The sequence below is a fragment of the Oncorhynchus masou genome, unplaced genomic scaffold (assembly GCF_036934945.1).
Source record: "Oncorhynchus masou masou isolate Uvic2021 unplaced genomic scaffold, UVic_Omas_1.1 unplaced_scaffold_1465, whole genome shotgun sequence".
Classification (NCBI taxonomy): domain Eukaryota; kingdom Metazoa; phylum Chordata; class Actinopteri; order Salmoniformes; family Salmonidae; genus Oncorhynchus; species Oncorhynchus masou.
In genome coordinates, this window is record NW_027004639.1 from 122,787 (window position 1) to 148,432 (window position 25,646).

Consider the following 25,646-nt stretch of genomic DNA (forward strand, 5'->3'; position numbering starts at 1 on the left):
CATCTACCAAGCCCTGTGAGTAACACTAAACCTAACATAACCTAACACTAAAACATCTACCAAGCCCTATGAGTAACACTAAACCTAACCTAACCTAACAATAATACATCTAATACATCTACCAAGCCCTGTGAGTAACACTAAACCTAACCTAACACTAAAACATCTACCAAGCCCTGTGAGTAACACTAAACCTAACCTAACTCAACACTAAAGCATCTACCAAGCCCTGTGAGTAACACTAAACCTAACCTAACACTAATACATCTACCAAGCCCTGTGAGTAACACTAAACCTAACCTAACACTAAAACATCCAAGCCCTGTGAGTAACACTAAACCTAACCTAACACTAAAACATCCAAGCCCTGTGAGTAACACTAAACCTAACCTAACACTAAAACATCCAAGCCCTGTGAGTAACACTAAACCTAACCTAACACTAAAACATCCAAGCCCTGTGAGTAACACTAAACCTAACCTAACACTAAAACATCCAAGCCCTGTGAGTAACACTAAACCTAACCTAACACTAAAACATCCAAGCCCTGTGAGTAACACTAAACCTAACCTAACACTAAAACATCCAAGCCCTGTGAGTAACACTAAACCTAACCTAACACTAAAACATCCAAGCCCTGTGAGTAACACTAAACCTAACCTAACACTAAAACATCCAAGCCCTGTGAGTAACACTAAACCTAACCTAACACTAAAACATCCAAGCCCTGTGAGTAACACTAAACCTAACCTAACACTAAAACATCCAAGCCCTGTGAGTAACACTAAACCTAACCTAACACTAAAACATCCAAGCCCTGTGAGTAACACTAAACCTAACCTAACACTAAAACATCCAAGCCCTGTGAGTAACACTAAACCTAACCTAACACTAAAACATCCAAGCCCTGTGAGTAACACTACTAATACTATATCTATGGTTCCACAGTGTGGAGGAGCTGAGTGAACAAATGAAGCTGATGGACCAGGAGGACGAGCAGATGTATGAAATGCAGGGTCACATGATCTACAAACAGTTCCTGTTGCCCTTCCTGTTGAATCACAACTCCTCAGGTCAGAGTTCTGATTGATCAGTTCTCCAGGTCAAAAAAAACCACGTATTTGTACTGCTTTATTTACGTTGGTAAACAGTTTATAATAGCAATAAAGTACCTCGGGGGGGGTTGTGGTATATAGCTAATATACCACGGCTAATGGCTGTAATCCGCAATGCTCTGTGCCTAAGAACAGCCCTTAGCCGTGGTAAAGTGGCTATATACCACAACACCCACATGCGTTATTGCTTAAATATAAGTTTATAATAGCAATAAAGTACCTCGGGGGGGGTTGTGGTATATAGCTAATATACCACGGCTGATGGCTGTACTCCGCGAAGTGTTGTTCCTAAGAACAGCCCTTAGCCGTGGTATATTGGCCATATACCACAACACCCACATGCCTTATTGCTTAAATATAAATTGGGACATATCACTTCCTCAGTTGCATGTGGCAAGCATAGAGTTGCATAGAGGACTCTATTGCCCAAAATACAGTTTTAGTACGGGCAGCAACGTTGATGACTTTCACCATTTTGAAGTAGTCAACTGGGTGGGACATCCTATAGGTTAAGGAGGGATCACATAAGACATTCCACACAACTGCAGGTGGCCAATAAATGACCAACCTTGACTTTATACCTGTTCAAACAACACACCCTGCATCCCACTGCTGGCTTGGCCACTGAAGCTAAGCAGGGTCGTTCCTGGTTGGTCCCTGAATGGGAGACCAGATGCTGCTGGATGTGGTGTTGGAGGGCCAGTAGGAGCCACTCTTTCCTCTGGTCTAAAAAAATATCCCAATGCCCCAGGGCAGTGTTTGGGGACATTGCCCTGTGTAGGGAGCCGTCTTTCAGATGGGATGTTAAATGGGTGTCCTGACTCTCTGTGGCCACTAAAATATCCCATGGCGCTTATTGTAAAAGTAGGGGGTATTAACCCAGGTGTCCTGACTAAATTCCCAATCTGGCCCTCATACCATCATGGCCACCTAATCATCCCCAGCTCCTAATTGGTTCATTCATCCCCCCTTCTTCTCCCCTGTAACTATTCCCCAGGTTGTTGCTGTAAATCTGAACGTGTTCTTAGTCAACTTTACCTGGTAAAATAAGGGTTAGATAAAGTATAAACCCTTTCAGTTTGTTTACCAACGCATAGAAGTAATACAATAAAAAATAGACTACTTCAAAATGGAGATGGCCTCAATGGCGCTGCCCGTGTGCTCACAGATACAACGTTGCGATCTCTATACAACTCTATGGTGGCAAACTTCAGACTCTTTGTCATGTGATCTTCAGCAGTCGGCAGTCCCACTGCATATTGATTATTACTATTAAATGAAACATAAATCATTATAACCCTCAAATGGTCTCTGATATACTGATATGATCCCTTCACTGTTTCCATCCTCAGACCCACAGTGCATCTCTTCAGCCAGTAGCAGTGCAGACTGGCTGATCAAGAACTTTGGTGGATTCTCTGCATTCGCTCCTCTGAGGGATTTCTATGATCTAAATGCTAATTTCTCTGCTGTAAGTATGAGAGTCATGTACGTTTCAATGTCGGCCGACTGCACCACCATGTTTATACTGTATATACACGACCGGTCAAAATTTTGGACACACCTACTCATTCAAGGGTTTTTCTTTATTTTTACTATTTTCTACATTGTAGAATAATAGTAAAGACATCAAAACGATTAAATAACACATATGGAATCATGTAGAAACCAAAAAAAGTGTTAAAGAAATCAAAATATGTTTTATATTTGAGATTCTTCAAAGTAGCCACCCTTTGCCTTGATGACAGCTTTGCACACTCTTGACATTCTCTCAACCAGCTTCACCTGGAATGCTTTTCCAACCGTCTTGAAGGAGTTCCCACATAGGCTGAGCACTTGTTGGCTGCTTTTCCTTCACTATTCGGTCCATGATTATACAGTACATAGATATTTGGATAATTATGTATTCAGTGATTATATTGAGTCACCATATCAGCAATTGTTATGTTTCTAACATTTGATAGAGAAACTGAATCTAATGTTTAATAACCTTCTTGTCTCCTCTCCTTCCAGTTGTCAGCCCTGGAGGTTCTCTCTCCAAAGCAGACAGCAGAGCTGGTGGTGTTGCCTCTTCCTGGTCTTCCAGGGAAAGATGTCATCATCAACACAGTGTTTGACTTCCTGTCTAAGTCACCAAAGGAGAGGAGACTCCCTGAGTTCCTGTACCACCTCATGAGGCTGTCTGCGGAGGTAACACAGCTCTACTGGTCAACAATGAGCCTATCAATGCAGCCCAACATGTTGAGGCAGGATACGACAACCTGAAAACACATTTTTCACCATTACAATTAAACTCTTTCATAACGTTTTGTTTCAGACAACGATGCCCTGCAAATCGTACAAAATCATGTAAGTTAGACGACATGGGAGAACTGAAGCTCTGCCTCTTTGAAACACAAAGCAATGTTGGGAACCTCTATTCGGTGAAATGCAGTGGTTAATTATGTTAACTTCTCCATTGTGTCTGTCTCAGCTTTGAGCGTCTGTACCAGGCCGTATCGTCTGTACCTCCAGAGATGGAGCCAGTCGTCTGGGCCAACATAGACAACCTGATGCAGACCGCTCCAGAAGGTCAGTCGAATCTTTTCATCAAGCCTTCATGTTGTTGATGGTCTAAATATATCCTCACAAATATTTCCCATCATACCCTGTTGTTTACCACATGTGTTTGTTTGTTTGTTTGGTCAGGTTGTGGATTGGATGAACAGGTAAGCAGAAAATATATTGAATACATTTAAATACTCTAGGAAAAGATTCATGTTGTAATTTCAAAAGATCACAATTGTAATTTAAATAACTGTTTAATTTTCAGTGCCCATCAACACCATTTAATTGTAAGTTTATTTGCATATATATTTACATATCTGTATTTAACAGTGCTATCGGGTAATAAGATACAGATGTTCTGTGCATTTGTCTGAAACAAATAAATGACAAGAAACATACTAATCTCTTTCATCTGTGACCATCTACAGATACCAGAGTCTGTGCTGGAGTCAACAGGTATGGATACATCACATTACATTTGTGCTCGGTGCTGTTGTTCTAGTGCTAACGTGCTAATGCTAGGTGTGCTAATGCTAGGTGCTGTTGTTCTAGTGCTAACGTGCTAATGCTAGGTGTGCTAATGCTAGGTGCTGTTGTTCTAGTGCTAACGTGCTAATGCTAGGTGTGCTAATGCTTAGCTAACATTATAGCTAGTCGGCTACTGTACATACTAGGTTGAATATTTTCCGGTATTTTACAAACGTTCCATCCTGAGAATAAATCAATTTTCTCCCGGGGGACCCGGTATTTCCTGCCAAAAACCGGAAGTGTCATTCAGAAGCATTATAAAACGAATAAATATGTCTGAATTTTTATTAGAGCTTTGATCAGAATGAAAATGTAAACTTGATGCTACCTGAGCCTGATATATATTAAATACATTTTAGGAGCCCTACATTAATGACATTTAATGAGCCCCAAAATGTCAAAATGATTGTGCCATTATCCAATATATAGCTGATATGATATAGACTACTTCACATTACGCACGACAGAAAAACACAAAAGCCCCTAGCTGTAGCTAGCTATATGCTCTGTTGGGTAAATAAATGAAACTAGCTCCAGTAGGCTAATCTTTTTGAGTGTGAACTGTATTACTGTACTGTATTGTATTATACGGACTGGAATTACGCACATCGTTCAAACCATGATAAAGCAGAAGAGAACACGCGATTCTGGTGCAGCCAATGCGGCCTAAAAAGTTAAAAGTATAGACTAGTGAATTTAATTTTGAAATATAATCGGGCCTGTTTGTATAATTAGTAGGCTGACACATAAACACCTTTCGTAATATTTCCCTTAATGTTATTACCCTACCTCCTCTTTCTCTCTCTATTGTTAAATCATGTTTTTTCATGTTGTCTGTCTGTAATTTTTTTTGTAATGACTTGGTGCTGCCTATCTTGGCCAGGGCGCTCTTGAAAAAGAGATTTAAATCTCAATGAGCCCTTCCTGGTTAAAACAAGGTTAAATAAAATACATAAATTAATTCCTTCCTCGCTTTCAACAGTTAAATGACATCCGTTTTGTTGTCCTTTACCGTCATCATTCTAACGACGTTCTTGGAATAATATAGAACTAGAATTAGATGCAGAAGGCTTTCACTTCTCTTCACGAAGAGTGAATGGTTATGACTCTCTATTAATAACCGCTCTAGCCTACCGCCATTGCGCGTTCCTCTTTCTTTCAAACTGCCCGCGAGTTCAATTGTCTGCTCAATTTAACGTTCAGCAAACAAGAGGCTTTGCGTCCCTCTTAGAATAGTCTATTGGTAAAAAAAAACTCCCAAGAGTTAAGCAGCGTTTTTTAAGGAGAGGCCGGCGAGGCTCAGGTGCTTGCGTATTGAGCAAGAGACAGAGGCTATAAATTAGAAGCGTTTCATGCATAACCCATCATTAGTTATCTAAATAAGGCTAATACTGCATTATATATAATACCCGAAAGAGGTAGGGTAGGACATCTATATATAGGGCAATATATCAATCTAGAAATGATGATCTATTTTGGATGCAATTTGAACGGAGTCGATGGAGAGAGAAAAACTGCGAGAGTGGTTGCGCGTGCACTGATTTATTAAAGCAACGATATTCGAGTGACAGGCAGTTTTAAAACTCTGCAGCCACAAAAAACAATATTTACAATTAAAAAACAAGGTGACCCTGAAAGCCAGCTAGAGATGGGTAAATTAGAGCTTATTCTGTCTTTATATTACTGCAGCACAGGCTGTGCCTCAGTAAATGTAGGCCTACCTGTCACATGAAGAAAAGCTACCAGATGAGATGATAGAGCTACACGTCTCTCCCCACAAGGAGACGCTCATCAGAGGCCGTAGAGAAGCCCGATTTAGACATCACATATAATTGAACAGTTCCATTTCACGCCACGCTGTTCATAAACTGTAAATAATTTCTTATCATTCTTATACCGGTTTCTCGCAGTTATTTATCCCGTGAAAACGGAGGGGTTTTGTGCGGTAAATCTCTGTAATGGCGGGTTCCCGCCATTCAACCCTAGTACATACCTCTGCTAATTCTGTCTTTTCAATTCTCCACAGCTATCCACTACAACACCACCTGCACATGGGAAATATGACAGAAGTTCTATGCAATTTCAGCTTGGAACAGTATGCTTGTTCACAGGTAATTTAGTTGCTTCTAAAGTAAAAACGAATATTTCCTCTTGGACCAATAGATATCATTGTGCTGATCTGGTTCGTTAAGTAATTCATAATGTGAGGAGTATGTCTGTGCATCGGTGAGATTTTTCCACTACAGCCGTGATTCTAATGTATGAGATACAAAGACATGGACATGTTTTTATTTTTTTAAATTTTACCTTTATTTAAACCAGGCAAGTCAGTTAAGAACAAATTCTTATTTTCAATGACGGCCTGGGAACAGTGGGTTAACTGCCTGTTCAGGGGCAGAACGACAGATTTGTACCTTGTCAGCTCGGGGGGTTTGAACTCGCAATCTTCCGGTTACTAGTCCAACGCTCTAACCACAAATACCAAGGCAGAGAAAACCCTCGACATGTATTCATTCATTGACTCCATGTATCATCTGTTCTTCTCTCTGGAAGCTGAAAGACTTCACTGCAGAACACCTGGTGTCTCTTCTGAAATGTAACCTGCCCGGCAACTCCTCTCACTCTAAAGAGACGTGGAAGGTTCTCCTCACCAAACTGACCTCTGTCTTAGACCAAGCTCTGGACATGTTCTCCAATATGGTGAGAATGTACAGTAGATCGACGTTCCTTAAATGTGTGGGGCGCGTTCAGCAGGACGCAACGTTTTGGAAAGTTCACATAGGAGTATGTAGGAATCACGGCGGTTCTATTCATGGTGTTCTATCTGCAACGTTCGAGAGCGTTTTGCAACTGAACGTGGCCCTGTTGTTCTGTTATTGAATGACCGATCTCTTCCTCCCCAGTCCAAACCTGTGATTGGTCCAGCAGTATCCCAGGTGCTCGATGTGATTGGAGAGATCCGGGTCAACAGGCTGACTGAGGATCAGCTGAGAGACAGTGATGTCATCAGGAAGTGGTTCTCTGGGCGTCTGAGAGTGTTCCTGCCGTCTGCATCAGGAGTGTTTCTGCACTGCCTCAGCACCAAGAACCTCAGCTGTGACTCTTACCAACAGATGTATGTAATGGTTAAAGGGGATACTTTGGGAAACCATTTACCTCCGTCTCCAGAGACAGATGTATGTAATGGTTAAAGGGGATACTTTGGGAGACCATTTACCTCTGTCTCCAGAGACAGATGTATGTAATGGTTAAAGGGGATACTTTGGGAGACCATTTACCTAATTCTCCAGAGACAGAGGTATGTAATGGTTAAAGGGGATACTTTGGGAGACCATTTACCTAAGTCTCCAGAGACAGAGGTATGTAATGGTTAAAGGGGATACTTTAGGAGACCATTTACCTCCGTCTCCAGAGACAGATGTATGTAATGGTTAAAGGGGATACTTTGGGAAACTATTTACCTCCGTCTCCAGAGACAGATGTATGTAATGGTTAAAGGGGATACTTTAGGAGACCATTTACCTCCATCTCCAGAGACAGATGTATGTAATGGTTAAAGGGGATACTTTGGGAGACCATTTACCTAAGTCTCCAGAGTCAGATGTACTCTTGGATACCATCTTTATGTCTCTGCGTGCAGTTTGAAGGGAAGTTGCTGAAGACTACTGCTAAGGCAATTGATAACTAGCATTAGCGCCAATGACCGGAAGTTTATGCAGATACCCATAGACGTCCAATCATGGCGCTAACTCTAGTTAGCATTGGCTGGCGAAACTACGTCTAACTTCCTTCATACCGGACACAGAGACATAAAAACATGGGGTCCACAAGTTCATCTGACTCTGGGGAAGTTGATACAGGGCCTCATTGCCAAAATAATGAAGAATCCGTTAATAGACTGATATTAATGCATAACGTGTATTAATTTGACGACTACCTGCAGTCAATTGACCAAATGTTTCGTTACATTTCATTTTTTTGTGATTAATATAAACTGTATTATTGGGATGAAACATCAAAATGTAAAACATTTCAACTCTATATCTGACAGAGTACTTTTTTAAAAAGTCCATAACCGTGTGTGAGGCGAATACTTTTGTTTCAATGTAGATTTCTTTCAGACCACCATGAAAAACACTCTGTGACCCTGATATAGCCCACTGCAGTAAAGGGTTAATGTGATTCATATCGAGCTGATAGTGTGTTCTCTTTCCTTTCTCACAGACTGAGGGAGTTCAGCAATCAATTCGAACAAATGGACCAGATGAGACAAGAGCTGGTGGTCAAATACTTCATCCAGCCCTTCCTGACCAAAAACTCCTCAGGTATGGAAGATAGCAACTAGAGTAGAAGCAGAAAAGTGTCCCTCAACTTCATTTCATCTTTGACCTTAACCAATTGGTCTCCTCCCTCCAGACTCTGGCTGTGTGTCCAACTCTAACAGCAGTGTGGACTGGTTGCAGAAGAACTTGGGGCCGTTCTCAGTTCTTGTGTCCCTCAGCGACCTGCTAGGATTCAACACAGACTTCTCTCCTGTACGTCTCGTTTTCTGCCGACTACGCCACAATGATTATTCGTAGATATTTGTCCTTATCAAGTATTGACCTTGTTTCCTCTCCTTCCAGTTGTCAGCCCTGGAGGTTCTCTCTCCAAAGCAGACAGCAGAGCTGGTGGTGTTGCCTCTTCCTGGTCTTCCAGGAAAAGATGTCATCATCAACACAGTGTTTGACTTCCTGTCTAAGTCACCAAAGGAGAGGAGACTCCCTGAGTTCCTGTACCACCTCGCCAGGCTCTCTGAAGAGGTAACACTTGGTGCATTTAGTAAACACAAGTTCTAACTTGATCCTCATCTGATATTGACACTTCATCTTGTTGTTATATTGATGTTATTGTTCTTGTTGTTATATTGATGTTATTGTTCTTGTTGTTATGTTGATGTTATTGTTCTTGTTGTTATATTGATGTTATTGATCTTGTTGTTATATTGATGTTATTGTTCTTGTTGTTATATTGATGTTATTGATCTTGTTGTTCTATCGATGTTATTTTTCAGATGATGCTACCATGTGACAGCTTTAAGACCATGTAAGTGGATTCAACAGAAGTCTTAACGACGAAGAGGTCATTTTTATCTTAATGACCTTGTAAAACCCCAAAGCACCACTACTACACTTTGACATGTCTGTTTGTCTGTGTCTGTCTCAGCTCTGAGCGTCTATACCAGGCCTTACCGTCTCCAGAGATGGAGACAGTTATTCAGGCCATTATAGACAACCTGATGCAGACCGCTCCAGAAGGTTAGTCGTCCTTCATTAACCACGTTGACTATTTTAACACGACTAAGATTATTCAAAACAATACATCAACTGACTATTTTTCAATGCGTTTTCTAACTTTTGTTGACAGATTGCTTGCCGATGAATATGAAGGTGAGAATGTATCTCTTTTTTTGTTATTATATCTTTCACTGACTACTGTAATGAAGTAATGTAACTACTGTAATTGACTACTGTAATGAGGTAATGTAAGTACTGTAATTGACTACTGTAATGAGGTCATGTAAGTACTGTAATTGACTACTGTAATTGACTACTGTAATGAAGTAATGTAACTACTGTAATTGACTACTGTAATGAGGTAATATAACTACTGTAATTGACTACTGTAATGAAGTAATGTAACTACTGTAATTGACTACTGTAATGAAGTAATGTAACTACTGTAATTGACTACTGTAATGAAGTAATGTAACTACTGTAATTGACTACTGTAATGACGTAATGTGACTACTGTAGTTGACTTCTGTAATGAAGTAATGTAACTACTGTAGTTGACAACTGTAATTGATGACTGTAATGACGTAATGTAACTACTGTAATTGACTACTGCAATTGACTATTGTAATGAGGTAATGTATCTACTCTAATTGACTACTGTAATTAAGTAATGTAACTACTGTAATTGACTGCTGTAATGAAGTAATGTAACTAATGTAATTGACTACTCTAATGAGGTAATGTAACTACTGTAATTGACTACTGTAAAAATAATAATGTAATTACTGTAATTGACCACTGTCAAAAAGTAATGTAACTACTGTAATTAACTACTGTAATTTACTACTGTAATGAAATGCCCTATTATTATTGATACCTTTGTAATATAATATCTTCTGTCTTTTTCAGTGTCCAATAACACCAGCGAACGGTAAGTGTTTTCTCCGACAGCAACAACAGATGTGATCCCTGCTGTATCGTGTATATTGCCGCATGAGAGTCTAAATCTAAACATGTACGTCTCTTTTTCTCCTGGTCACCTGCAGATACCAGAGTCTGTGAAGGAAATGCCAGGTAACAAGTGTATCACCTGTATCTAAGATCTGCCTGGTCTTAGTCCATTTAGAAAACTCTTATGGTGATCAGTGATATGACCGTTTGTTCTATTTGATTCTTGTACAGTGATGGTGATCAGTGATATGACCGTTTGTTCTATTTGATTCTTGTACAGTGATGGTGATCAGTGATATGACCGTTTGTTCTATTTGATTCTTGTACATTGATGGTGATCAGTGATATGACCGTTTGTTCTATTTGATTCTTGTACAGTGATGGTGATCAGTGATATGACCGTTTGTTCTATTTGATTCTTGTACAGTGATGGTGATCAGTGATATGACCGTTTGTTCTATTTGATTCTTGTACAGTGATGGTGATCAGTGATATGACCGTTTGTTCTATTTGATTCTTGTACATTGATGGTGATCAGTGATATGACCGTTTGTTCTATTTGATTCTTCTACAGTGATTGACCTACATAGTTATTTGGCGACATCAAATACAACGAACGTGCCCTGTAACTTTACCCTGGAGGAGTATGCCTGTGCATCGGTGAGACTTTTCCCACTATAGCCGTGATTCTAGTGGATGGAGAGACAAAGAGATACTGTGGAGATACCAAGGTAGAGAACACCTCTACATTCATTGACTCCATGTATCATCTGTTCTTCTCTCTGGAAGCTGAAAGACTTCACTGCAGAACACCTGGTGTCTCTTCTGAAATGTAACCTGCCCGGCAACTCCTCTCACTCTAAAGAGACGTGGAAGGTTCTCCTCACCAAACTGACCTCTGTCTTAGACCAAGCTCTGGACATGTTCTCCAATATGGTGAGAATGTACAGTAGATCAACGTTCCTTAAATGTGTGGGGCGCGTTCAGCAGGACGCAACGTTTTGGAAAGTTCACATAGGAATATGTAGGAATCACGGCGGTTCTATTCATGGTGTTCTATCTGCAACGTTCGAGAGCGTTTTGCAACTGAACGTGGCCCTGTTGTTCTGTTATTGAATGACCGATCTCTTCCTCCCCAGTCCAAACCTGTGATTGGTCCAGCAGTATCCCAGGTGCTCGATGTGATTGGAGAGATCCGGGTCAACAGGCTGACTGAGGATCAGCTGAGAGACAGTGATGTCATCAGGAAGTGGTTCTCTGGGCGTCTGAGAGTGTTCCTGCCGTCTGCATCAGGAGTGTTTCTGCACTGCCTCAGCACCAAGAACCTCAGCTGTGACTCTTACCAACAGATGTATGTAATGGTTAAAGGGGATACTTTGGGAAACCATTTACCTCCGTCTCCAGAGACAGATGTATGTAATGGTTAAAGGGGATACTTTAGGAGACCATTTACCTCCGTCTCCAGAGACAGATGTATGTAATGGTTAAAGGGGATACTTTGGGAAACCATTTACCTCCATCTCCAGAGACAGATGTATGTAATGGTTAAAGGGGATACTTTGGGAGACCATTTACCTCCGTCTCCAGAGACAGATGTATGTAATGGTTAAAGGGGATACTTTGGGAGACCATTTACTGACGTCTTCAGAGACAGATGTATGTAATGGTTAAAGTGAATACTTTGGGAGACCATTTACCTAAGTCTCCAGAGTCAGATGTACTCTTGGATGCCATCTTTATGTCTCTGCGTGCAGTTTAAAGAGAAGTTGCTGAAGACTACTGCTAAGGCAATTGCTAACTAGCATTAGCATCAATGACCGGAAGTTTATGCAGATACCCATAGACGTCCAATCATGGCGCTAACTCTAGTTAGCATTGGCTGGCGAAACTACGTCTAACTTCCTTCATACCGGACACAGAGACATAAAAACATGGTGTCCACAAGTTCATCTGACTCTGGGGAAGTTGATACAGGGCCTCATTGCCAAAATAATGAAGAATCCGTTAATAGACTGATATTAATGCATAACGTGTATTAATTTGACGACTACCTGCAGTCAATTGACCAAATAGCTATTTAATATCTATTCATTTGGAGAGAGAAAGAAAAAATGTAGAAAATGCAGTGTTTTTTAAATGTCAAAATATTTCGTTACATTTCATTTTTTTTGTGATTAATATAAACTGTATTATTGGGATGAAACATCAAAATATAAAACATTTCCACTCTATATCTGACAGAGTACTTTTTTAAAAAGTCCATAACCGTGTGTGAGGCGAATACTTTTGTTTCAATGTAGATTTCTTTCAGACCACCATGAAAAACACTCTGTGACCCTGATATAGCCCACTGCAGTAAAGGGTTAATGTGATTCATATCGAGCTGATAGTATGTTCTCTTTCCTTTCTCACAGACTGAGGGAGTTCAGCAATCAATTCGACCAAATGGACCAGATGAGACAAGAGCTGGTGGTCAAATACTTCATCCAGCCCTTCCTGACCAAAAACTCCTCAGGTATGGAAGATAGCAACTAGAGTAAAAGCAGCAAACTGTTCCTCATCTTCATTTAATCTTTGACCTTAACCAATTGGTCTCCTCCCTCCAGTTGGCTGTGTGTCCAACTCTAACAGCAGTGTGGACTGGCTGCAGAAGAACCTGGGGCGGTTTTCAGTCCTGGTGTCCCTCAGCGACCTGTTGAAACTCAACACAGACTTCTCTCCTGTACGTCTCACTTTCTGCCGACTACGCCACTTTGTTTATACATACATATATTTTTATTAAGGACACAATAAATTGGTTGTAAAGTGTTCTAGTTAAGTCTGTACATCAGTAATGTTTTCACAGATCAGTTCACCCAGGTTAAAAGGTCAGTTTTTGATGTTGGAGAAGGTGTTTTGAACATTACAAATCTCTCTCTTTCCACCTCTCTCCTTCCAGTTGTCAGCCCTGGAGATTCTCTCTCCAAAGCAGACAGCAGAGCTGGTGGTGTTGCCTCTTCCTGGTCTTCCAGGGAAAGATGTCATCATCAACACAGTGTTTGACTTCCTGTCTAAGTCACCAAAGGAGAGGAGACTCCCTGAGTTCCTGTACCACCTCTCCAGGCTGTCTGTGGTGGTAATGACCCCAAATATTATTAGTAAACACCTTGTAAAGCTGTTTTTGAGGTAACTGAAAAAAACATTGTAGTCTTGCTTCAATATGTTGATGTTAACTTCTATCCTCTTCCCAGACTCCAGTCGGGTGCACGGTCTACCAGACCATGTAAGTCAAACTTGAGAGAATAGGTTGATTAGGCGATCCATGATATGCGGATCTAGAAAAGATTAAGATTAAAGAGACCAATCTTTTAAATGACATTGTTTTTGTTTTCCACAGTTTTGTGAGGCTGTACCAAGCCATGTCAGCGTTGCCTCAACAGATGGAGCCAATCATCTGGGCCAGTGTTTATGACCTCACAGAATCTGCACCAATGGGTGAGTCAGGAGCACTGTTTTTTTCTCAAATCAGATTCCAGATATAATTTATATTCTATTTTTTTTTACACAATTTAATCTCTTTGTATTTTGTTTTCATGTGAATAGATTGTTCTCTGGTACCAGTTAACCAACAGGCAAGTCAGTTCATGTATCATAAAAATGTTTCACGATTGTGAAAGAACATTGTTCTTTATGCTTCTTATATTCCCCTAAACTAAGAATAGGAGGAAAGGACAACAGTACAACTCTTCTCAGAGACTTTCCTTAATGATTATTTTGTCTCTCTTTTTTTTCTAGTGTCCAGTGTCATCACACAATGGTAAATGTAGTTTAGTAAACAACAACTTGATACTGAGCCCCCAATCTTTATCCCAGAACTGCACATTTAATCCAATATCAAATGTTCTGTGTCCTTATTTTTCTTTTTGTCTCTCAGCAACAAGAGTCTGTGCTGGTGTTGACAGGTACAGTAAGACATTATTCAGACCAGACTAGGGTTGCAACATTCTTGTAACTGCCCCAAAATTAATATATATATATTTTTATTCCTGGTTGGAAGATGTAATGAATAAGGAGGAAATAATCAAGTTATCTCGACTCTTCCAATCTGTTTTTCTGAAACGTTGGGCGTTTTGGGAAACTTCCCAGGATTTTACAAACCGAGTCCATCCAAATGATTGAAACACGCTGATCCTGATTGTGAGAGTTGGTTGTGAGTTTGACACTGATACTTCTGTCTCATCCGTGTTATAGCTCGGCTCTACAACAGCTCTTGGACTCTGGGATCTCGCCGGGACGTCTATGTGACTACAGCATCAAACAATACGCCTGCTCACAGGTCTGGGTTGAACTGTCTTGAGACAATCATGTTTGTACTTTTATATATTACTGGCTTTGTGCTTATAGCCTTTGGCTTTCTGTATTTACGAGTCACAGAAAAAAACACTACATTTAACATTTGGATTAGTTATATTGGGGCGGCAGGGTAGCCTAGTGGTTAGAGTATTGGACTAGTAACCGGAAGGTTCAAACCCCCCAAAGTTCAAACCCCCGAGCTGACAAGGTACATATCTGTCGTTCTGCCCCTGAACAGGCAGTGAACCCAGTGTTCCTAGGCCGTCATTGAAATTTGTTCTCAACTGACTTAGTTAAATAAAGGTAAAATACTTAAATAAAGGTCAAATAAAATAAATAAATAAACATTCACTGGTGGTTTATGTTAACTACAGTGGAAAGTGACGTGTGGTTGAGCAGTTACAGTCCCCCGGTTCAAATCCGTCCCACAGCCCTTTGACTCACCCTCCTCCGCCTTTCCTACACTTGACCATCTCTTCAATAAAGTCAAAAATAACATCACAAAGGACGAGGACGGCCTCACTCCCTAAACGGTTGAAACAAGGTGCGATGGAATAAGTATCAGTGGCTAAAGGACTTATCTTTCCCACAGCTGAAAGACCTCAACGCTGAGAACCTGGTCACACTGCTGAAATGTAAACTATCGGAGAACAACACCGACTCCAAAGAGACCTGGAAGCTGTTCTTCACTAAAGCTTCTGCCGTTCTGGATCAGGCTCTTGTACTTCTCTCCAACCAGGTACGTCTGATTCCGAAAACATTGCGGGTGTCCTTACCGGTGTCCTTACCGGTGTCCTTACCGGTGTCCTTACCAGTGTCCTTACCGGTGTCCTTACCAGTGTCCTTACCGGTGTCCTTACCGGTGTCGACTGAACCAATTTCTCAGCCTTAGAGTCTCTGAATAGAGCATAAACATTTAACAATTGTGTTCAAGGCCCAGGAATGGTTTAGGGTTGGCCTAGTTTGAGGTTAAAGTTCAAGTAAGTATGTGGTGTATCGGTTCAGGGTTTGCCAAACCTTGAAGTAACCAACCACATCTCTTCCTCTGCAGTCCAAGCCTGTGATTGGCCCAGCAGTATCCCAAGTGCTGGATGTGATTGGAGAGATCCGGGTCAACAGACTGACTGAGGATCAGCTGAGAGACAGTGATGTCATCAGGAAGTGGTTCTCTGGGCGTCTGAGAGTGTTCCTGCCGTCCGCATCAGGAGGGTTTCTGCACTGCCTCAGCACCAAGAACCTCAGCTGTGACTCTTACCAAGCTGTGTAAGTGGTTACTATTTGGGTTTATGACCTTAGTGTGTCAGGTCCTCACAAAGTTAGGTGTTAGGTCCTCACAATGTAGGTATTAGGTCCTCATAATGTAGGTATTAGGTCCTCATAATGTAGGTATTAGGTTCTCACAAAGTTAGGTGTTAGGTCCTCATAATGTAGGTATTAGGACCTCGTAATGTAGGTGTTAGGTCCTCCTAATGTAGGTATTAGGTCCTCATAATGTAGGTATTAGGTCCTCATAATGTAGGTATTAGGTCCTCATAATGTAGGTATTAGGTCCTCATAATGTAGGTATTAGGTCCTCATGATGTAGGTATTAGGTCCTCATAGTGTAGGTATTAGGTCTTCATAATGTAGATATTAGGTCCTCATAATGTAGGTATTAGGTCCTCATAATGTTGTTATTAGGTCCTCATAATGTAGGTATTAGGTCCTCATAATGTAGGTATTAGGTCCTCATAATGTAGGTATTAGGTCCTCATAATATAGGTATTAGGTCCTCATAATGTAGGTATTAGGTCCTCATAATGTAGGTATTAGGTCCTCATAATGTAGATACTAGGTCCTCATAATGTAGGTATTAGGTCCTCATAATGTAGGTATTAGGTCCTCATAATGTAGGTATTAGGTCTTCATAATGTAGTATTAGGTCTTCATAATGTAGGTCTTCATAATGTAGGTATTAGGTCTTCATAATGTAGATATTAGGTCTTCATAATGTAGATATTAGGTCCTCATAATGTAGGTATTAGGTCCTCATAATGTAGGTGTTAGATCCTCATAATGTAGGTATTAGGTCCTCATAATGTAGGTATTAGGTCCTCATAATGTAGGTATTAGGTCCTCATAATGTAGGTATTAGGTCCTCATAATGTAGGTATTAGGTCTTCATAATGTAGATATTAGGTCCTCATAATGTAGGTATTAGGTCCTCATAATGTAGGTATTAGGTCCTCATAATGTAGGTATTAGGTCCTCATAATGTAGGTATTAGGTCCTCATAATGTAGGTATTAGGTCCTCATAATGTTAGGTCCTTATACACATTCCTCACGTATTACTTTCAGGGTGACGGAGTTTGGAGCCCAGTTTGATCACATGAACCTAGAGCAGCAGCAGCTGGTTCTGAAGGAGCTGGTCGTCCCCTTCCTGTCTCGACCCACATCAGGTAATCATCAGCTGATTGCATGTTATAGGTCTTCATAATGTTCTCCAGACTCTGGCTGTGTGTCCAACTCTAACAGCAGTGTGGACTGGCTCATAATGAAGAACTTATGAGGGTCCCGTTCTCAGTTCTTGTGTGTCCTCAGGAACCTGTTGAAGCTCAACCTTGACTTCTCTCCTGTACGTCTGGAAGGTTTTCTGTGGTACAACGCCACAATGATTAGGTCCTCGTATTAGTCCTATTTGTCCTTATCATTCTTGTATAACCTTCTTGTCTCCTCTCCTTGATTGTCAGCCCTGAGTTCTCTCCAAAGTAAGACAGCAGAGCTGGTGGTGTTGCCTCTTCCAATGTTTTTCATTTATTTTTAAAGATGTCATCATCAACACAAAGTGTTTGACTTTTCCTGTCAAATTTTATTTGTCACCAAGGAGATGAGACTCCCTGAGTTCAACTATACCACCTCGTAGCTCTCTGAAGAGGTAATGTACATAAGGATATGCATTTAGTAAACCCAAGTTCTAACTCGAGTACAGTTCTCATCTGATATTGACACTTCATCTTGTTGTTACATAAGGATAATGATGTTATTGATATCTTGTTATATTGATGTTATTATCTTGTTGATTGATAAAGTTGTTGTTCTTGTTGTTATATTGATGTTATTGTTCTGTTTGTTATATTGAGATAGAAGCTGTTTTTTGTTCTTGTTATATTGATGTTATTGTTCTTGTTGTTGATATTGTTATATGTTATTGATCTTGTTGTTCTATTGATGTTGTTTTTCAGATGATTTCTTACCATGTGACAGCTTTAAGACCATGTAAGTGGATTCAACAGAAGTCTTAACGTCCCGATGTGGAAGAGTATTCCTCTGCGTTTTTATCTTAATGACCTTGTAAAACCACAAAGCCCTCACCCACTACACTTTGACATGTCTGTTTGTCTGTGTCTGTCTCAGCTGCGTGGCCAGCGTCTGTACCAGGCCTTACCGGCTCCAGAGATGGAGACAGTTATTCAGGCCATTATATAGACAACCTGATGCAGACCAGCTCCAGAAGGTCAGACCCGTCCTTCATTAACAAACGTTGACTATTTTAACACGACTAAGATTATTCAAAACAATACATCAACTGACTATTTTTCATCGTCGTTTTTCTAACTTTTGTTGACAGATTGCTTGGTCCGATGAATATGAGCGGAGAGCCAGGTGAGAATGTATCTCTTTTTTTGTTATTATATCTTTCACTGACTACTGTAATGAAGTAATGTAACTACTGTAATTGTTCCTACTGTAATGAGGTAATGTAAGACAAGCACAGAAATTGACTACTGTAATGAGGTAATGTAAGTACTGTAATTGACTACTGTAATGAGGTAATATAACTACTGTAATTGACTACTGCTCTCTGAAAGGTAACGAAGCATTTAATGTAACTACTGTAATTGACTACTGTAATGAAGTAATGTAACTACTGTAATTGACTACTGTAATGAAGTAATGTAACTACTTAATGACGTACCATGTGAACTACTGTAAGTGGATTAGTCTTCTGAGGTAATATAACTACTGTAGTTGACTACTGTAATTGAACTTAATGTAACTACTGTAATTGACTACTGTAATGAGTCGTAATGTAACTACTGTAATTGACTACTGTAATTGACTATTGTAATGAGGTAATGTATCTACTCTAATTGACTACTGTAATTAGGTAATGTAACTACTGTAATGACTACTGTAAAAAACTACTCTAATGTAATTACTGTAATTGACTACTGTAAAAATAATAATGTAACTACTGTAATTAACTACTGTAATTGACTACTGTAATGAAATGGCCTATTATTATTGATACCTTTGTAATATAATATCTTCTGTCTTTTTCAGTGTCCAATAACACCAGCGAAGCGGTAAGTGTTTTTCTCCGACCTTAACAACAGATGTGATCCCTGCATATCGTGTATGTTGCAGCATGAAGGTCTAAATCTAAACATGCGTCTCTTTTTTCTCCTGGTCACCTGCAGATACCAGAGTCTGTGAAGGAAATGCCCAGGTAACAAGTGTATCACCTGTATCTAAGATCTGCCTGGTCTAAGTCTTATGGTGATCAGTGATTGACCGTTTGTTCTATTTGATTCTTGTACAGAAAACCGTTTGTTCTATTTGATTCTTGTACAGTGATGGTGATCAGTGATATGACCGTTTGTTCTATTTGATTCTTTCTTGTACATTGATGGTGATCAGTGATATGACCGTTTGTTCTATTTGATTCTTGTACAGTGATGGTGATCAGTGATATGACCGTTTGTTCTATTTGATTCTTGTACAGTGATGGTGATCAGTGATATGACCGTTTGTTCTATTTGATTCTTGTACATTGATGGTGATCAGTGATATGACCGTTTGTTCTATTTGATTCTTCTACAGTGATTCGCTACATAGTTATTTGGCGACATCAAATACAACGAACGTGCCCTGTAACTTTACCCTGGAGGAGTATGCCTGTGCATCGGTGAGACTTTTCCCACTATAGCCGTGATTCTAGTGGATGGAGAGACAAAGAGATACTGTGGAGATACCAAGGTAGAGAACACCTCTACATTCATTGACTCCATGTATCATCTGTTCTTCTCTCTGGAAGCTGAAAGACTTCACTGCAGAACACCTGGTGTCTCTTCTGAAATGTAACCTGCCCGGCAACTCCTCTCACTCTAAAGAGGCGTGGAAGGTTCTCCTCACCAAACTGACCTCTGTCTTAGACCAAGCTCTGGACATGTTCTCCAATATGGTGAGAATGTACAGTAGATCAAGCGTTCCTTAAATGTGTGGGGCGCGTTCAGCAGGACGCAACGTTTTGGAAAGTTCACATAGGAATATGTAGGAATCACGGCGGTTCTATTCATGGTGTTCTATCTGCAACGTTCGAGCGTTTTGCAACTGAACGTGGCCCTGTTGTTCTGTTATTGAATGACCGATCTCTTCCTCCCCAGTCCAAACCTGTGATTGGTCCAGCAGTATCCCAGGTGCTCGATGTGATTGGAGAGATCGGGTCAACAGGCTGACTGAGGATCAGCTGAGAGACAGTGATGTCATCAGGAAGTGGTTCTCTGGGGCGTCTGAGAGTGTTCCTGCCGTCTGCATCAGGAGGGTTTCTGCACTGCCTCAGCACCAAGAACCTCAGCTGTGACTCGTATCAACAGATGTATGTAATGGTTAAAGGGGATACTTCGTACCAACAGATGTATGTTTTAAAGGGGATAGTTAACCAACAGATGTATGTTTTATAACCGCCTCCGTAACAGTCCTCATAATTTAGGTCCTCATAATTTAAGTCCTCATAATTTAGGTCCTCATAATTTAAGTCCTCATAATTTAGGTCCTCATAATTTAGGTCCTCATAATTTGGTCCTCATAATTTAAGTCCTCTTAATTTAGGTCCTCATAATTTAGGTCCTCATTAACTATACAACATTTGACAGTGGTATATCAAAGAATATTTTATATACCATGTCATCTTGACAATACCCCTCGAGAGGGGACTCTGTTTGTCCCAGCAATTAGTAGCGGATATTGGTGTGTTCAGCTGACTGAGAGGAATCCAATACAATTTCCTGGGTATTTCTAGGTCAAACACAATGGGAGAAATCATGGGTTGGGGTGGGGTCAGGGTTAACCCACCATTAAGGACGTCGCACCCAGAGGGATAACACTCTAGAAACTAAGCGTTTTCTCAAGCATATTTGCCCAAACACATCATTTGTTTTCATCAAGCTTTTTCATTCTCTATTTAAGAACATCTGCGGTATCCCAAACACATGTCAATATAGTATTTGATGACATTAGAACCTTATTGCCATTTCCTCAATGAAAACACTAAATATCACAGTTGAAATGTCTAATTGGGTAATTCCAAATTTCAGTCAGAAGCACTAAATATCACAGTTGAAATGTCTAATTGGGTTATGCCAAATTTCAGTCAGAAGCACTAAATATCACAGTTGAAATGTCTAATTGGGTAATGCCAAATTTCAGTCAGAAGCACTAAATATCACAGTTGAAATGTCTAATTGGGTAATGCCAAATTTCAGTCCGAAGGAAGTGTGGTTTAAAGTGTTGGAAATGCAGCAGAAATGTATTGGAAAGGTCAGGAAAACATCAGGGAAGATCTTTAGGCAATAAACGTGCATGATCTTCTGTGCAGAAGAAAAGGTCATCATTGCTTTTAATTCATTTTCTCCAGTCATTCTGAGCAGATTCTGTCGCAGTCGTCCTCTTCCCTTCTACTTCCTGGTAGAGGTCCACGGACCTCGTATGTAGAAGGCTCAATGATTTATATTTCCTTTCTCACAGACTGAGGGAGTTCAGCAATCAATTTGACCAAATGGACCAGATGAGACAAGAGCTGGTGGTCAAATACTTCATCCAGCCCTTCCTGACCAAAACTCCTCAGGTATGGAAGATAGCAACTAGAGTAAAAGCAGCAAACTGTTCCCTCATCTTCATTTAATCTTTGACCTTAACCAATTGGTCTCCTCCCTCCAGTTGGCTGCGTGTCCAACTCTAACAGCAGTGTGGACTGGCTGCAGAAGAACCTGGGGCGGTTTTCAGTCTGGTGTCCCTCAGCGACCCTGTTGAAACTCAACACAGACTTCTCTCCTGTACGTCACTTTCTGCACGACTACGCCACTTTGTTTATACATACATATATTTTTATTAAGGACACAATAAATTGTTTGTTAAGTGTTCTAGTTAAGTCTGTACATCAGTAATGTTTCCAGATCAGTTCACCCAGGTTAAAGGTCAGTTTTTTGATGTTGGAGAAGGTGTTTTGGACATTACAATCTCTCTCTTTCCACCTCTCTCCTTCAGTTGTCAGCCCTGGAAGTTCTCTCTCCAAAGCAGACAGCAGAGCTGGTGGTGTTGCCTCTTCCTGGTCTTCCAGGGAAAGATGTCATCATCAACACAGTGTTTGACTTCCTGTCTAAGTCACCAAGAGGAGACTCCTGAGTTCCTGTACCACCTCTCCAGGCTGTCTGTGGTGGTAATGACCCCAAGATTATTAGTAAACACCATGTAAAGCTGTCTTTGAGTTAACTGAAAGAAACATTGTAGTCTTGCTTCAATATGTTGATGTTAACTTCTATCCTCTCCCCAGACTCCAGTGGTGCAGTCTATACAGACCATGTAAGTCAAACTTGAGACAATAGGTTGATTGGCGATCCATGATATGCGGATCTATAAAAGATTAAAAAGACCAATCTTTTAAATGACATTATTCATTTTCTGATTTTGTGAGGGCTGTACCAAGCCATGTCAGCGTTGCCTCAACAGATGGAGCCAATCATCTGGGCCCAGTGTTTATGACCTCTGGAATCTGCGCAATGGGTGAGTCAGGAGCACTGTCTTTTTCTCAAATGGATTCCAGATATAATTTTTATTCTATTTTTTACACAATTTAATCTCTTTGTATTTTGTTGTCATGTGAACAGATTGTTCTCTGGTACCAGTTAACCAACAGGCAAGTCAGTTCATGTATCATAAAAATGTTTCAAGATTGTGAAAGAACATTGTTCTTTATACTTCTTATATTCCCCTAAACTAAGAATAGGAGGAAAGGACAACAGTACAGCTCTTCTCAGAGACTTTCCTTAATGATTATTTTGTCTCTCTTTTTTTTCTAGTGTCCAGTGTCATCACACAATGGTAAATGTAGTTTAGTAAACAACAACTTGATACTGAGGCCCCCAATCTTTATCCCAGAACTGCACATTTAATCCAATATCAAATGTTCTGTGTCCTTATTTTTTTTTGTCTCTCAACAGAGTCTGTGCTGGAGTTGACAGGTACAGTAAGACATTATTCAGACCAGACTAGGGTTGCAACATTCTTGTAACTGCCCCAAAATTAAATATATATATATTTTTATTCCTGGTTGGAAGATGTAATGAATAAGGAGGAAATAATCAAGTTATCTTGAATCTTCCAATCATTTTCTGAAAAGTTGGGCGTTTTGGGAAACTTCCCAGGATTTTGCAAACCTAGTCCATCCAAATGATTGAAACACGCTGATCCTGATTGTGAGAGTTGGTTGTGAGTTTGACACTGGAAACTTCTGTCTTACCCGTGTGTTATGGCTCGGCTCTACAACAGCTCTTGGACTCTGGGATCTCGCCGGGACGTCTATGTGACTACAGCATCAAACAATACGCCTGCTCACAGGTCTGGGTTGAACTGTCTTGAGACAATCATGTTTGTACTTTTATATATTACTGGCTTTGTGCTTATAGCCTTTGGCTTTCTGTATTCTGAGTCACAGAAAAAAACACTACATTTAACATTTGGATTAGTTATATTGGGGTGGCATGGTAGCCTAGTGGTTAGAGTATTGGACTAGTAACCGGAAGGTTCAAACCCCCAAAGTTCAAACCCCGAGCTGACAAGGTACATATCTGTCGTTCTGACCATCCTGAACAGGCAGTAACCCAGTGTTCCTAGGCCGTCAGGTGCAATGGAAAATTTGTTCTCAACTGACTTAGTTAAATAAAGGTAAAATACTTAAATAAAGGTCAAATAAAATAAATAAATAAACATTCACTGGTGGTTTATGTTAACTACCAGTACGTCTGAAAGTGACGTGTGGTTGAGCAGTTACAGTGTCCCCGGTTCAAATCCGTCCCACAGCCCTTTGACTCACCCTCCTCCGATGTCGACTTTCCTCACCTTGACCATCTCTTCAATAAAGTCAAAAATAACATCACAAAGGTTTTAGGGCGGCCTCACTCCTAAACGGTTGAAACAAGGTGCGATGGAATAAGTATCAGTGGTAAAGGACTTATCTTTCCCACAGCTGAAAGACCTGTGCTGAGAACCTGGTCACACTGCTGAAATGTAAAGATCGGAGAACAACACCGACTCAAGAGACCTGGAAGCTGTTCTTCACTAAAGCTTCTGCCGTTCTGGATCAGGCTCTTGTACTTCTCACCAACCAGGTGACGTCTGATTGTGAAAACATTGCGGGTGTCCTTAGTGGTGTCCTTACCGGTGTCCTTAGTGTCCTCATAAGTGTCCTTACAGTTGACCTCATAATGTGTATTAGGTGTCATACCGGTGTCGTATTAGGTCCAATTTCTCAGCCTTAGAGTCTCTGAATAGAGCATAAACATTTAACAATTGTGTTCAAGGCCCAGGAATAGGTTTAGGGTTGGCCTAGTTTGTAGGTTAAAGTTCAAGTAAGTATGTGGTGTATCGGTTCAGGGTTTGCCAAACCTTGAAGTATTGGGTCCTCATAATCTAGGTCCTCATAATGTAGGTATTAGGTCCTCATAATGTAGGTGTTAGGTCCTCATAATGTAGGTGTAGGGTTCTCACAGAATGGGTGTTAGGATGTAGGTATTAGGTCCTCATAATGTAGATGTTAGGTCCTCAGACTGAGGTGTTAGGTTCTCACAAAGACAGGTGTTAGGTCCTCATAATGTAGGTATTAGGACCTCATAATGTAGGTATTAGGTCACTCATAATGTAGGAGTAGGTCCTCATAATGTAGGTAGGTCCTCATAATGTAGGTATTAGGTCCTCATAATGTAGCTATTAGGTCCTCATAATGTAGGTAGTAGGTCCTCATAATTTGGGTTTATGTCCTCATAAGTGTATCAGGTCCTCATAATGTAGGTATTAGGTCCTCATAATGTAGGTATTAGGTCCTCATAATGTAGGTATTAGGTCCTCATAATGTAGGTATTAGGTCCTCATAATGTAGGTATTAGGTCCTCATAATGTAGGTATTAGGTCCTCATAATGTAGGTATTAGGTCCTCATAATGTAGGTATTAGGTCCTCATAATGTAGGTATTAGGTCCTCATAATGTAGGTATTAGGTCCTCATAATGTAGGTATTAGGTCCTCATAATGTAGGTATTAGGTCCTCATAATGTAGGTATTAGGTCCTCATAATGTAGGTATTAGGTCCTCATAATGTAGGTATTAGGTCCTCATAATGTAGGTATTAGGTCCTCATAATGTAGGTATTAGGTCCTCATAATGTAGGTATTAGGTCCTCATAATGTAGGTATTAGGTCCTCATAATGTAGGTATTAGGTCCTCATAATGTAGGTATTAGGTCCTCATAATGTAGGTATTAGGTCCTCATAATGTAGGTATTAGGTCCTCATAATGTAGGTATTAGGTCCTCATAATGTAGGTATTAGGTCCTCATAATGTAGGTATTAGGTCCTCATAATGTAGGTATTAGGTCTTCATAATGTAGATATTAGGTCCTCATAATGTAGGTATTAGGTCCTCATAATGTAGGTATTAGGTCCTCATAATGTAGGTATTAGGTCCTCATAATGTGTAGGTATTAGGTCTTCATAATGTAGGTATTAGGTCCTCATATGTATGAGTCCTCATAATGTAGGTATTAGGTCCTCATAATGTAGGTATTAGGTCCTCATAATGTAGGTAT

At 40.3% G+C, this 25,646-nt stretch overlaps 2 protein-coding genes across 2 annotated transcripts in view; both read left to right on the forward strand.

The window, feature by feature from the left end:
- Positions 1 to 20,248, forward strand: part of LOC135530946 (uncharacterized) — a 58,086-nt gene extending 37,838 nt beyond the window's left edge. Inside the window, exons 10-31 of the mRNA XM_064959112.1 lie at positions 949 to 1,073; positions 2,468 to 2,586; positions 3,129 to 3,305; positions 3,433 to 3,464; positions 3,589 to 3,686; positions 3,804 to 3,823; positions 3,928 to 3,949; positions 4,091 to 4,118; positions 6,217 to 6,301; positions 6,744 to 6,890; positions 7,094 to 7,305; positions 8,415 to 8,515; positions 8,607 to 8,725; positions 8,816 to 8,992; positions 9,244 to 9,275; positions 9,396 to 9,487; positions 9,597 to 9,619; positions 10,376 to 10,397; positions 10,513 to 10,540; positions 19,614 to 19,698; positions 19,828 to 19,974; positions 20,177 to 20,248. Of these exons, the coding sequence (XP_064815184.1) occupies positions 949 to 1,073; positions 2,468 to 2,586; positions 3,129 to 3,305; positions 3,433 to 3,464; positions 3,589 to 3,686; positions 3,804 to 3,823; positions 3,928 to 3,949; positions 4,091 to 4,118; positions 6,217 to 6,301; positions 6,744 to 6,890; positions 7,094 to 7,305; positions 8,415 to 8,515; positions 8,607 to 8,725; positions 8,816 to 8,992; positions 9,244 to 9,275; positions 9,396 to 9,487; positions 9,597 to 9,619; positions 10,376 to 10,397; positions 10,513 to 10,540; positions 19,614 to 19,698; positions 19,828 to 19,974; positions 20,177 to 20,248 (1,963 nt within the window). The remainder of the gene's footprint in view (positions 1 to 948; positions 1,074 to 2,467; positions 2,587 to 3,128; positions 3,306 to 3,432; positions 3,465 to 3,588; positions 3,687 to 3,803; positions 3,824 to 3,927; positions 3,950 to 4,090; positions 4,119 to 6,216; positions 6,302 to 6,743; positions 6,891 to 7,093; positions 7,306 to 8,414; positions 8,516 to 8,606; positions 8,726 to 8,815; positions 8,993 to 9,243; positions 9,276 to 9,395; positions 9,488 to 9,596; positions 9,620 to 10,375; positions 10,398 to 10,512; positions 10,541 to 19,613; positions 19,699 to 19,827; positions 19,975 to 20,176) is intronic.
- On the forward strand, positions 10,896 to 17,298 carry LOC135530948 (uncharacterized). Its single transcript, XM_064959117.1, has 17 exons — positions 10,896 to 10,905; positions 10,992 to 11,077; positions 11,207 to 11,353; positions 11,557 to 11,768; positions 12,832 to 12,932; positions 13,024 to 13,139; positions 13,356 to 13,532; positions 13,648 to 13,679; positions 13,794 to 13,891; positions 14,000 to 14,028; positions 14,192 to 14,213; positions 14,331 to 14,358; positions 14,648 to 14,732; positions 15,342 to 15,488; positions 15,801 to 16,012; positions 17,088 to 17,188; positions 17,237 to 17,298. The coding sequence occupies exons 1-17, from the start codon at positions 10,896 to 10,898 to the stop codon at positions 17,296 to 17,298; spliced, it is 1,665 nt and encodes a 554-aa protein (XP_064815189.1).
- Positions 20,249 to 25,646: the final 5,398 nt, after the last annotated feature.

Coding starts and splice junctions, on each gene's coding strand:
- LOC135530948 (XM_064959117.1), top strand. Junction 11,078..11,206: donor AGGAGTATGCCTGTGCATCG/GTGAGACTTTTC, acceptor TCTCTCTGGAAG/CTGAAAGACTTCACTGCAGA. Junction 14,733..15,341: donor AACAATACGCCTGCTCACAG/GTCTGGGTTGAA, acceptor TCTTTCCCACAG/CTGAAAGACCTCAACGCTGA.